This window comes from Thalassophryne amazonica, chromosome 7 (assembly GCF_902500255.1).
Source record: "Thalassophryne amazonica chromosome 7, fThaAma1.1, whole genome shotgun sequence".
Taxonomy (NCBI): Eukaryota; Metazoa; Chordata; class Actinopteri; order Batrachoidiformes; family Batrachoididae; genus Thalassophryne; species Thalassophryne amazonica.
In genome coordinates this window covers 59262776-59277080 of record NC_047109.1, presented here as the reverse complement: position 1 = coordinate 59277080, position 14305 = coordinate 59262776, and the positions used below count along the sequence as shown (strand labels likewise).

General features: G+C 47.2%; 1 protein-coding gene across 1 annotated transcript in view; it reads right to left on the bottom strand.

The window, feature by feature from the left end:
• Window positions 1-252: 252 nt before the first annotated feature.
• LOC117514008 (inactive phospholipase C-like protein 2) overlaps window positions 253-14305 on the bottom strand; it is a 101142-nt gene continuing 87089 nt past the window's right edge. The window contains exons 7-8 of the mRNA XM_034174290.1: window positions 4673-4782; window positions 253-1682 (exon numbers count right to left, since the gene is read on the bottom strand). Of these exons, the coding sequence (XP_034030181.1) occupies window positions 1476-1682; window positions 4673-4782 (317 nt within the window). The 3' untranslated portion in view covers window positions 253-1475. The remainder of the gene's footprint in view (window positions 1683-4672; window positions 4783-14305) is intronic.

Genomic DNA, 14305 nt, shown 5'->3' with positions numbered 1-14305 from the left:
AGAGCAACGAGGCCTCCAACAGGAGCCAGAGCAGCAAGACCTCCAGCAGGAGCCAGAGCGGCAAGGCCTCCAGCAGGAGCCAGAGCAGCGAGGCCTCCAGCAGGAGCCAGAGCAACGAGACCTCCAGCAGGAGCCAGAATGGCGAGCACTGAAGCCTATGAAACCTCCATGGCGCTGAATCTGTATTCTTCAGACTGAACCCATCTTTGTTGAAACTGCTGCACATTAAAAAGCAATAAAAAAGGTCAGGTGCACAGTTCAAAAATTTTAATTGTGGAGTGCACGTTAACGTCCTGTTTTTGCACATCATCATGCATATGCTGGTTGTGGTTCCTGTGGCTTGTTTTTTAAATGCATTTCTTTTTGCACTAGACATGTAAATACTTTCTCCCATGTGTCCTGTCTTAATGCGTGCAAACACTGCTGGAAAAGATCCAAGGTCACTGTGAAGAGACAACCTCACTATCATCGGAGAGATTAAATGCTAGACTTTTCCCACAGACATATCCAGTATCTTTTATGACTCTTATTTGCAAGAATACAATATTAAAATGATGCACTCTGCAGAAAAAAGTAACAGGAAACTCCATATATACACACAGTACATTATACCGTTTTGGCAGACAAGAACATTAATAAATTGGGTATTGTAAACAACTCTTTCCTCTCGAGTTTTTCTTTCCTCATTGTTCCAACCACATCAATTCCTTGTACATTCATAAGTCCTCACTACAAACAAACTCTTGTAAAATTGTGCTTTAAGAAATCTCTGGCAACTTTTTTTTTTGTCTCCTTGGGTAAAAATCCAGTCCACTGAGCAGAAGTGTAAAAGTGCACTGTTTTGACATTAGATCACTGTCTTGAACAGGCCCATAGTGGTCACTCACTTGGCTCTCACAGGAAAGGAAAGATGTGTTTCTTAAGTACATCAATACCAACAAAACCATAGATGGGTGAGAGATAGTTTCATGTTGGGGAATGTTGATGTCTCAAGATGTCATTTTGGACATAAATTTCCAAGTTTGTCCTCAAAAGCTGAATCCTTTTTGGTGGATTCAAAGACTCAACCTCCAAAGTGATGTTTGACCATAATATACAGACAATATCAAAAACTATATCATTTCTTTAAAAAAAAAAACTGCATTCTCCTAATTTTAGTAAAACTCCTGAGCTATTTAAGACTTAGAAATACTAATAACTTTAAATATTTCTGTAGACTTAAACCTGTACCGATACAGTTCTCGGTGGTGGCTGGCTAAAATCTGTAATAGAAGTGGCATTTTATCCATTATATTGCAGGAGTCTGGGAAAGGTTTTACTTGGAGAGTAAGGAATGTGTAGAGTCAGCCAAACACTAATGTGAGCGTGGAGCAGTGACGCCAGCGTAGTGACAGCATGTTTAATCCCGAGAGGCAGGATGATATAGAGGTCTCCATGTGGGTTCCTGGACAGTAGCAGATCAGGATTGCTGGTCTTTAGTTGTCCTCGTCAGTGAGCTCATCCTCTGCAGTGGCCTTCTCCGGGATGGCTTCGAGGCTCCGTCTGCTCCTGGACTCAGAGTTGCTGGAGGAGCAACCCGATGGTCCCCTTTTACTCAGGTTACAAGTGAGTGCAGCATAGTGAATTTGCTTGAGGTTCTCTTGAACTTCACCTCTGGCGTGCTTCAGTAAGTCTGCTTGGCCCTGCGGAGAGAAGACACATCAAAGTGCGATAAATACCTGGTTTCTGCGCTGTCAAGGTTAGAGCAAGTCAGCTGCACAGTAACATAACAGTCTCAAACACAGAAGAGACAAAATGAAGAACTGTGCTTGCGTACAATAAATGTTCAGTCTCCAGATCATTTGCCTGAGTCAGTTGTGTCCTGTTGTGTATCTCAATGCAAACAGTTTGTCACTTTTGTTTTGTTTACTCTGGACAACAACCATGTCTGGCTCATTGTCTCAACACACCAGAAAGTTTTAACAAAAGTCAAATTCTTCCTCTAAAATAAAATGAAGATTTAAAGTGCATGTCAAGCAAGTGCACAGCTGTCAAAAATTATTATGAGAGCCAGATATACAAAATTGTTACAGTAAAAAAAAAAAGCACGAAATATGCATTAACAGCTGTGGAGTCCAGGTGGCGTTCTGCCGCCTCAGACTGTGCACAACAGCAGGTTCACACAACTCCTTCAAAAGATGACTTCATACTGAGGGAAGACAAGATTTTATGTTTAAATGCTTGTGCATGCAGAGTTTTTTTGTTTTTTTTTAAAGCCACACCCAAATTAACTTTGCTTATGACATCTGCCAAAAATGTTTTCATTGCTGGTTGTGTGCCTATGAGGCTGAATGTAAATGGGGGGAAGACAATCACTGAAAGTTGAGTTCTGAAACATCACATTTTTTTAGTTCAAACTTCAGCGGATATACAGTGGTGTTCAAAATAGTATGTTTCAAAAAGTGAGTAAAGTACAAAATCCTTATAACTTTTCTTTCCATACACACAAATGCACTGGAAACACTGCACATTATATTCCAAATCAAAACATGAAGAAAAATGTATCAAATTCATTACATTAAGAAAAGTGAAAAAAAAGGAATGCTGGGCTGTTCAAATAAAAAAAATAAAAAAATAGTGTCTGCATTTTTCTTTGCAAACTCAAACATTTACTGTTTAAACTAAAAAAACTTGGAGATTTAGCTTTCCTGTCAATCGCTGAACTAATATTTAGTTGTATGCTGCTTTGTCTGTGTCGCATGCAGTCAATAAACCTCTGGCACCTGTGAACAGGTATTCCAGCCCAGGACAATTGGACAACATTGCACAATTCCTCTGCATTTCTTGGTTTTGTCTCAAACAGCATTTCTGATGTCACCCCACAAATTTTCTATTGGATTAAGGTCCTGGGATTGGGCTGGCCACTCCATAATATTAATCTTGTTGGCCTGGAACCAAGATACTGCTCGCTTGCTGGTGTGTTTGGGGTCACTGTCTTGTTGAAACACACATTTCAATGGCATTTCCTCTTCAGCATAAGGCAACATGACCTCTTCAAGTATTCTGATGTATTCAAACTGATCCATGATCCCCGGTATGTGATGAATAGACCCGACACCGTAGTATGAGGAAACATCCCCTTATCATAATGTTTGTTTTACCTTGCTTCACTGTCTTCACAGTGTACTGTGGCTTGAATTCAGTTTTTGGGGGTCATCTGACAAACTGTCTGCGGCCCCTAGACCCAGAAAGAACAAACTTGCTTTCATCATTTCACGGAATGTTACGCTATTTCTCTTGAGGCCAGTTAACAAATTGTAACCTCTTCAACACGTCATTTTTTTTTTCAACAATAAGACTCTTGCCCATAGCTTGTCTTCATACAGGCATCTTTTAATTGTTACAGTACTCACAGGTAACTTTAGACCTTCTTTGATCACCCTGGAGCTGATCATTAGCTGAGTTTTTGCCATTCTGGCTATTCCTAAATCTATCTGAATGGCAGTTTTTCATTTTATTCCACGTTTTTCTGGTAATGGTTGCCATTTTAAAGCATCTGAGATAATTTTTGCTAAGCAGTCTACCATTTTATGCACTTCTTTCTAGGTTTTCCCTCTCCAATCAACTTTTTAATCAAAGTACGCTGTTCTTCTGAACAATGTCTGGAAAGAAGCATTTTAACATTTTGATTTTCCATGCATTTGCATGCATGGAAGTGAAAGCTATTTTAAGGATTTGGAGCTTTTTTTTTTTTAAACACTATTATTTTGAAGAGGTGCATCTCAAAAATTAGAATATCATGAAAAAGGTCAGGGTTTTTTTTTGTCAGGTATCTTAGAGAGTGAAAAGTTTGCACATTATAGTTTCAATACATAGAACCTAAAATGCTTCAGTATTTTTTTAAATTTTGATAATTACATAATTACAAAAACAACAACAAAAAACAATAGAAAGTGCAATATTAAACTTTTTTCCAGGATATTCAAATTTTTTGAGATGCACCTGTATGTATTAATGAATTTATAAATGCTAAATGTTTATAGATTCACTCCCACACTTGTCTAAAAAAACTGTAAATGAGGAAAGGACAAAGTATCTGTATCTGATTTATATTACAATAATCAGTTTGTCTAATTATTTATAAACTCTGAAAGTGGTTGGACTGTGTGTATAAAAGGGACTGTAATACCTAATAGGCAATGTGATATTTTTCTTAAATCTGTTGAACTAAAGCTAAAAGTCTACACTACAAGCAAATCATGATTGTTTAATTTTAACTCCACTGTGGTGATATATACAGGCAAAACTACAAATATTGTGTCACAGCCCAAATCCCTATGGACCTGACTGAAGCATTACAAGACCACACAATTACCATGTCGTAATATTTCCATCAATAAATGCAATATCCTATTTTCTTCAAATCGTGCAGTCCTAATATTGTGTCTACATATTAAAAAATTAAAGTTAAGCATCATAAACATTGTAGAATTAAAATATGCACACATCTAAAAATAATGTAGGTGAAGGACTTCTCTACAATGTCCAAATAATTTCAATTTTACAGCCAGTGATCATTTGGGATATGTTGCAAGTGAAGTTGCTGTATCTGTGACATCACTTGATATGTGAGAAAAATCTATTTCTGGTATGTCAAAAGTGTGCTGCTCTGATGTTAAAGGTAACCTCTCACCTTGAGTATGGTGATGTTCCATGTGAAGCTCTCCACAGCCTTGTGCAGCTTCCTGCCCTTGAGCCCTTCTTTGACAGCCAAGTCATGGAGGTTCTCGTGAAATTCCATGGCTAAAAAGTACAGAAGAAAGTTGGAACTCACTGATTTGTGAAGCACAAGAGCAGCTGTGAGGTAACAAGGAGTATGTAATAGTTCTGTTGTCACAGTGAGAAATCAGAGCAAAGTACCATTAAAGGACATGTTGCGTGTTATTTAACGTCCCGGTTAGCAACACAACATCAAAGTATTGATGACTGTAAGTCTATCCCTGGACATGCAGTAATAATTATTATATAACGGCTGAGTGGATCCTCGTCATTTGATTGGTGCTTTGTATGTCACATGACGTGGATTATTCATCCCATTTGAGTTGCATTGCATTTAGAGTACAATTTGGTTCCATACATTTGGTACCACTGCACGCCGCGCATGCACACACACAAAATAAATCCACTGCGCTGTAAACCGTCTGGAGGCTGTTAGCAGGACGTTAGAATGAAAAGCTGGACTAATTTCTGGCATGATTTTTTTTTTTCGCTGCACTGAGGAAGTTCACAGTCTTTTTTTTTTTTTTGGTAGTACAAGTGCTGTCTTGGTTGTGTGAACGCACTGCGCGCACGCGGGACAACAACACAAGCGGGACGATTTGATTAAGCTAACTGACAGTGCTAGTTCTTGTAACATACACACATACACACAAAAATCCACTTGCTGTAAGCCATCTGGATGCATGAAGAGCTGTTCAGATGAAAAGCTGACTGAGAACTACATGAAGTCTTTTTTTATGGAAGTAATTAGTCAGTGCACAGCATCACCGGACTACTATTTGGACTCCTATTTAAAGATCGTGTTGGACTTTAGTAGCAGTGGAACACCAAAATGTAAGTCCCTTTTCTGTTGTTCATAAATTAATAAAATATCAAATGACAAGGACATATTTTAGCCGTTATATAAAACAAATAATGAAAGTTTTTACATTCTTTCAATGGAACGAATTTTTAATTCGGTGAAAGCTGGAACAAACCATTCAACGAGGCGAAAGCTTTCATCTCATAAAATATTCGTACCACTGAACTCATAAACATTCAATATTTGTATAGTGGTCACTGATGTGTTTTATTGCTAGTTATCCCTCTCGTTTGGCGAGTCAGCAGGTGCATTTCTGAAAAACGTCTTAATCAGCATTTCTTCCTATGTGACATACATTTTAGGAAAAGTAGAAACATCCCGATGGCCGACAAGGTGAAACAAATGCTGCTATGTCCATAAACAAAACTTCTGAGCTTTCATTCAAAAGTGATGGCTCAGATTTACAGAGGATGTACGGAGACGAGATGAGACACTTCACCTTGAAATGCTTATTTTATTTATTTATTTATTTTTGCGTGTGTCGGAGTTTGGATCCTGACGTGTGCCGACTTGTGTCGCAGGACACTATTTTACTGCCGCTGTGAACACATACATGGAATGTCTCCACTTACACAGGCTGCCTGAACATACCTATATTTCTTACATTGGAAAAAATCAGAATACATTATTTTCATGAGCAAATGGCCTCTCTATCTAATGTGCCAGAATTGTGAGAGAACTTTGTGAGGAGCTGATAGCGGAGCTGCCATGAGAGCACACCAAAATAGCGGAGATGATCGGTACAATAGTACAACAAACAAGATATACAGAGTTTTGATTTGGTTTTCCATTTGTATAAGAGTTAGTGGTATAACAGAGCATATCTTATCTGTATGGACCCCCCACAGTACGGCATGTATGTGAACAACGGATTAATTACAAAGCTTACATAAGTGGACTCCTTGTTTTCAATTTTGTTTCAAGGCCACAGGCATAAGTTCCTCATTTTCATTGTTCATAAAGTTCTTAAAAAAAAGGAGAGAAAGCAAAGTACTATTTTGTCTTCTTTAGTTTGTTTGTTGGCTAATCTGAAAATGAGCCAATCCATGGCTTAAAAAACTGATCCAAACAGTGGCTTTTACAATCCGTCACACCCCTAATAAAAAAATAATAATTTGAGTACAGAGAATACCAGTGCATTTTAAAATTAAAGCCTCTGTATAAACCAAGTGATTTGTGCACTGGAAATATAGCCTTTCCTGTGTTCACTCTGAATTTTAAAATAATGTCCTCTCTTCAGAGCTAAATATAAGTCATGCATACTTTTTTATTTCCAAGTAACATTCAACTGATGAACTGAATGTCCCTCACAAAATAAAAATAAGTTATATTTACTTTGCAAAAAAAAAAAAAAGTCAACATACAAAAAAAAAAGGCACACACATTCAGTGCACGAAAAAAAAAAGAAATTCCACGCGTCTGTCTCAATGTGCCGAAAAAGTGCTGATGTCCATGTCTTTTCACAATTCCTGTGGTAGTCAGACAACGTCCCGGATAAAACACAGCGTCCAGTTTGGAAATGAACGGCACATTCCACTGTTACAAGAGTTTTTGTCATGGAAAGAGGAGCAGAGGCTTTGCGCGTCGCGGCGGTGCCGCATGGCGCACAGCAACGCCATGATGAAGCCTCACGGGACATGTTCTGGCATGTTCAGGCACATCCACAATTTCTAGGATAATCACTCGATGAAAAAACCACCGACAGCTGTCTGAACACCATCTCAAAGCCGTCCTGTGAGACCAAAACGGAGGTGGTTTTGTCTCGCTCCAGTAGCGAATCCATCGTGACGCGCAAAGCCTCCGCTCGGCTTTCCATGACAAAATCTCTTGTTAAAAGTGAAATCTGCCAGAAAATGCTTGATGTCCAGCTCTTGTGATAACCAGAGAAATGGCACACGATGGTCACAGATCCAGACAGCCATCCGTTTAGAAATGAAATGGTCGTTCAACCTGTCGATGGCGGTTTCGGAGCGCGGCGCACCCCGCAGCCGCTGGGGGCTGTCCTTAAAGCAACAGTAACACTCCTTATTCTCTACCTAGCCCGTAACATTTTCACTGAAAGCCAGATAAATTTTTCTAATGGTTTCCAGCTGCCAGTCTCTAACAGTTTCTGAAAAAACTGTGATGGAAAAAAAGCCCAAATCATTCCGCCATTTCCTGGCAATGAAACAACGACGAGGGGGCTGGACCACTCCTCACTCAAAGCCTGCTCACAGGCGAATGACGCAACCGACAGGCGTGGAAAAACTCACGCATGCGCACGAGGGTTCAAGCTTGTCTGACGCAATCACACGTGATTCAAATCCATATGGTTTTTGAAAAAAATAATAATGTCGGATACTTTTCTAATAGACCTCGTAATATTCATTTACAACTGTCATCATGGATTTGTTGGGAAAGTGTCAGTACACGGACCCACAACAGGGGGCGCAAATGAACGGACAATGGAGAAAGTCAAATAACAAGGCTTTACTGTTGTGAACGTGCACAACGAATACAACCAATCACGAAATGGACAACAGTCAATTCACAAAAGTGTCGTGTGGGCAGGCTCGAAGATAGGAGACGCCTCTCCAAGGTAAGACCCGAACCACACGGCTTCCTCCGCCACAGGACCCCGGAAATACTGGAGCCGCCAAGTCCCGAACTCCCAGGTGGCCACTGCCTCCGCATGTCGGACCTGGTACTGCTGGCGAGGAACAAAGAACAGTTAGATGGGGGCGCGTTTGCACCCAAGACTCCGAACAGCAGGGAAGTTACCTCCACCTCTCGTTGGAACAGTAATCCACAAGCTATACACTAATCCAAAAGGATACACTCCGTCAGCTTTGATACGTTACCTCGTAGGTAGAAACGATATCTCGGCAATGAGGTGGAGGTGCCGTCCTGCTGATATACCCCACAGATGATTGCCGTCAGCTGTCTCAGGTGATGGGTGACAGCTGTCACCGTAGCTGCTCACGTGAGGCGGCGGCGCCCTCTGGTGCCTGGAGCCCGCACTCCAGGCAGGGCGCCCTCTGGTGGTGGTGGGTCAGCAGTACCTCCTCTTCAGCGGCCCACACAACAGGACCCCCCCCTCAACGGGCGCCTCCTGGCGCCCGACCGGGCTTGTCCGGGTGGCGACGGTAGAAGTCGGCCAGGAGGGCCGGGTCCAGGATGAAGCTCTTCTTCACCCAGGAGCGTTCTTCGGGACCGTACCCCTCCCAGTCCACCAGATATTGAAAGCCCCGGCCCATCCGTCGGACGTCCAACAACCGGCGCACTGTCCAAGCCGGCTCGCCATCGATGATCCGGGCAGGAGGTGGTGCCGGACCGGGTGTACAGAGGGGCGAGGTGTGATGGGGCTTGAGCTTTGACACATGAAATACTGGATGGATCCGCAGTGAGGCTGGAAGCCGAAGCCTCACTGCGGCGGGATTGATGACCTTGAGAATTTTAAACGGTCCTATGTATCTGTCCTGCAGTTTTGGGGAGGCCACCTTTAGCGGGATGTCCTTCGTGGACAACCACACATCCTGCCCGGGGCGATACGTAGGGGCCGGGGTCCGCCGCTGGTCTGCATGGGTCTTCGCCCTCATCCGGGCCTTCAACAAAGCAGAACGGGTGGCACGCCACACCCGACGGCACTTCCGCAGGTGGGCCTGGACCGAGGGCACACCGACCTCTCCCTCAACCACCGGGAACAATGGGGGCTGATACCCCAAACACACCTCAAAGGGGGAGAGGCCGGTGGCTGATGACACTTGACTGTTGTGGGCGTACTCGATCCAGGCCAGATGAGTACTCCAGGCCTCCGGGTGCGCGGCTGTCACACAACGCAGTGTTTGCTCCATTTCTTGATTGGCCCGCTCTGCTTGCCCGTTGGTCTGGGGGTGATACCCGGACGAGAGACTGACCGTGGCCCCCAGTTCCCGGCAAAAGCTCCTCCAGACATGCGAGGAGAACTGGGGACCGCGATCGGAGACGATGTCTGATGGTATCCCATGCAGGCGGACGACATGGTGGACCAGGAGGTCCGCTGTCTCCTGGGCCGTTGGGAGCTTCGGGAGGGCCACGAAGTGGGCCGCCTTGGAGAATCGGTCCACTATCGTGAGGATCACGGTGTTTCCCTGGGACGGCGGGAGGCCCGTGACAAAATCCAGGCCGATGTGGGACCAGGGGCGATGAGGCACGGGCAGCGGCTGTAGCAGTCCCGGAGCCTTGCGATGGTCGGCCTTGCCCCTGGCGCAGGTGGTACAGGCCTGGACATAGTCCCGGACGTCGGCCTCCAGGGACGCCCACCAGAAGCGCTGCCGGACAACTGCCACGGTTCTTCGCACCCCTGGATGACAGGAGAGCTTAGAGCCGTGACAGAAGTCCAGGACTGCAGCTCTTGCCTCTGGTGGGACGTAAAGTCTGTTCTTTGGTCCAGTCCCGGGGTCCGGGCTTCGTGCCAGGGCCTCCCGGACGATTCTCTCTACGTCCCAGGTGAGGGTGGCCACGATAGTGGACTCCGGGATGATAGGTTCTGGTGGATCCGACAACTCCGCTTTGACCTCGTCTTCGTGTACCCGGGACAAGGCATCTGATTTCTGCTTCTTGGTCCCGGGCCGGTAGGTGATGCGGAAGTCAAAACGGCCGAAGAACAGTGACCAGCGGGCTTGCCTGGGATTCAGCCGCTTGGCGGTCCTGATATACTCCAGGTTCCGGTGGTCAGTGAAAACCGTGAATGGCACGGACGTCCCCTCCAACAGGTGTCTCCACTCTTCAAGAGCCTCTTTCACCGCAAGGAGTTCTCGGTTGCCGACGTCATAGTTCCGTTCAGCCGGGGTCAACCTGCGGGAAAAATAGGCACACGGATGAAGGACCTTATCGGTCTTCCCACTCTGGGACAGCACAGCTCCTATCCCTGAGTCCGAGGCGTCCACTTCAACCACTAACTGGCGACTAGGATCGGGCTGCACCAGAACGGGTGCAGACGAGAAGCGCCGTTTCAACTCCTTGAACGCGGCCTCGCAACGATCCGACCAGGTGAAGGGGACTTTTGGTGAGGTCAGGGCTGTCAGGGAGCTAACAACCTGACTGTAGCCTTTAATGAACCTCCTGTAGAAATTCGCAAAGCCGAGGAACTGTTGCAGCTTCCTACGGCTTGTGGGTTGGGGCCAGTCTCTCACCGCAGCAACCTTGGCCGGATCAGGTGCGACGGAGTTGGGGGAGATGATGAACCCCAGGAAGGACAAAGAGGTGCGGTGAAACTCACACTTCTCGCCCTTAACAAACAGCCGGTTCTCCAATAACCGCTGCAGGACCTGACGTACATGCCGGACATGAGTCTCAGGATCCGGAGAAAAGATGAGTATATCGTCTAGATATACGAAGACGAACCGGTGCAGGAAGTCCCGCAATACGTCGTTAACCAAGGCTTGGAACGTCGCGGGGGCGTTTGTGAGGCCGAACGGCATGACCAGGTACTCAAAGTGACCTAAGGGGGTGTTGAATGCCGTCTTCCACTCGTCTCCCTTCCGGATCCGAACCAGATGATACGCGTTTCTAAGATCAAGCTTGGTAAAAATCTTGGCTCCATGCAGGGGCGTGAACCCCGAATCCAACAGGGGTAACGGGTATCGGTTGCGAACCGTGATTTCGTTCAGCCCCCTATAATCGATGCATGGACGAAGTCCGCCATCTTTTTTTACCCACGAAAAAGAAACCTGCGCCCATCGGGGAGGTGGAATTTCGGATCAACCCGGCAGCTAACGAGTCCCGGATGTAGGTCTCCATTGATTCGCGCTCAGGCCGTGAGAGGTTGTACAGTCTACTGGACGGGAACCCACTGCCTGGAACCAAATCAATGGCACAATCGTACGGACGGTGGGGGGGGAGTGTGAGCGCCAGATCCTTGCTGAACACGTCGACAAGGTCGTGGTACTCCACCGGCACCGTCCCCAGATTGGGCGGGACTCTGACCTCCTCCTTAGCTTGGGAGCCGGGAGGAACCGAGGAACCTAGACACACCCGATGGCAGGTCTCGCTCCACTGAACCACTACCCCGGACGGCCAATCAATCCGGGGATTGTGCTTCAACATCCAGGGAAAGCCTAAAACCACACGGGAAGTGGCCTGAGTCACAAAAAACTCGATCACCTCCCGGTGGTTTCCTGACACCACCAGCGTTACAGGTGGTGTCTTATGTGTGATCGGAGGGAGCAGGGAGCCATCTAGCACTCGAACCTGCACAGGCGAGGTAAGCGCCACCAGAGGGAGCCCTATCTCCCTGGCCCATCTGCAGTCCAACAGATTCCCCTCAGAGCCCGTGTCCACCAGTGCTGGGGCCTTCAGGGTTAAATCCTCATACAGGATCGTGACTGGGAGTCGTGTAGCAATGTGGGTGTGTCCCACGTGAATGTCTCGGCCCACCCCTAGCCCAGTCTCTAGGGGCGGGCGTTGGTGTTGTAACCGCTCGGGGCAGTCTCTCACATGGTGCTCTAGTGCACCACAAACAAAACAAGCTCCATGGGCCCGTCTCCTCTATGCAGCTGGTGCCCTAAATGTTGCCCTACTCGTGTCCATAGCTTCGTCAGTAGGGGGAGCTGTGGCCCCACGGAGCGCAGGGGCCGTGGAGCGTGGGGAAGGCGGAGCGCGGTCGGAACCGGAAGGGAGAGGGACGGCGCGTGCCCGGCCACGCCCTTCGTCTCGTTCCCGCCGACGTTCTTCTAACCGGTTGTCCAACCGTATGACAAGATCGATAAGCCCGTCTAAATCCCGCGGTTCGTCCTTAGCCACCAGGTGGTCCTTGAGAACCAAAGACAGTCCGTTTACAAAGGCGGCGCGGAGGGCAGCGTTATTCCAGCCGGATCTCGCAGCCGCGATGCGGAAGTCGACTGCATAAACAGCTGCGCTCCGGCGCCCCTGTCTCATTGACAGTAGCACGGTTGAAGCGGTCTCGCCCCTATTAGGGTGATCGAACACGGTTCTGAGCCCCCTCACAAACCCATCGTATGTCAGAAGGAGCCGTGAATTCTGCTCCCAGAGCGCTGTAGCCGAAGCACGTGCCTCACCGCGAAGCAGGTTTATGACATAAGCTACTTTACTAGCATCGGTCGCGTACATAACGGGACGCTGTGCGAAGACGAGCGAACACTGCATCAGAAAATCCGCGCACGTCTCCACACAGCCTCCGTACGGCTCTGGAGGGCTTATGTATGCTTCCGGGGAAGGAGGGAGAGGTCGTTGAACAACCAGTGGAACGTCAACGTTACGCACAGGATCTACGGGAGGGAGAGAAGCAGCGGCGCCCGGAGGGCGCGCTTCCACCTGCGCGGCGAGAGCCTCCACCCTGCGGTTCAGGAGGACGTTCTGCTCGGTCATGAAATCCAACCGAGTCGTGAAAGCGGTGAGGATCCGCTGCAACTCACCGATTACCCCTCCCGCGGACGCCTGCGCGTCCTGTTCTTCCATTGGCCGTTCAACAGCCGGTTGACGCCCCTCGGGATCCATGACGTTGGCCGAGATATCCTGTTGGGAAAGTGTCAGTACACGGACCCACAACAGGGGGCGCAAATGAACGGACAATGGAGAAAGTCAAATAACAAGGCTTTACTGTTGTGAACGTGCACAACGAATACAACCAATCACGAAATGGACAACAGTCAATTCACAAAAGTGTCGTGTGGGCAGGCTCGAAGATAGGAGACGCCTCTCCAAGGTAAGACCCGAACCACACGGCTTCCTCCGCCACAGGACCCCGGAAATACTGGAGCCGCCAAGTCCCGAACTCCCAGGTGGCCACTGCCTCCGCGTGTCGGACCTGGTACTGCTGGCGAGGAACAAAGAACAGTTAGATGGGGGCGCGTTTGCACCCAAGACTCCGAACAGCAGGGAAGTTACCTCCACCTCTCGTTGGAACAGTAATCCACAAGCTATACACTAATCCAAAAGGATACACTCCGTCAGCTTTGATACGTTACCTCGTAGGTAGAAACGATATCTCGGCAATGAGGTGGAGGTGCCGTCCTGCTGATATACCCCACAGATGATTGCCGTCAGCTGTCTCAGGTGATGGGTGACAGCTGTCACCGTAGCTGCTCACGTGAGGCGGCGGCGCCCTCTGGTGCCTGGAGCCCGCACTCCAGGCAGGGCGCCCTCTGGTGGTGGTGGGCCAGCAGTACCTCCTCTTCAGCGGCCCACACAACAGGATTCTCTATATGTTGTTTGACTGCAGCGACTCTCTGGCATGCAAGGGATTATGGGATACGTCAATAATGCGAATATCCAAAGAGAACATCAAAATGAAAGAAAAAGGACAGTGCAAGCAATAAGGTAAAACAACTTGAACGAGGACAAAAAAAAGTGAAGCAGAGGGAGAGAGAACAGAGTACCAGAAACGAGAGTGAGGAAAAGGAAAGGCGAAGTGTAGGCAGACAGACATGACATTCTTTCACTGTGGATTAGCATCAAGGCACCAAACAGAGACGGGATTTGTCTCCCGAGGAGCTCCCCCCCCCGCTTTGCATGGCTGAATGCGAGTAACGACATGTTTAATGTCGAGTTGGCTTTGCAGTGCACTGACAGTGCAGTGGGAGGCAACCCCAGCTTGTGAGGTAAATAAAACTAAAGGGAGATGGAGCAGAGTTTCTATGAACACATCAGCACACTTTTGCACTGGAAACTCCAACTGAAAATGAAACAAATAATTCTGCTTGAAGT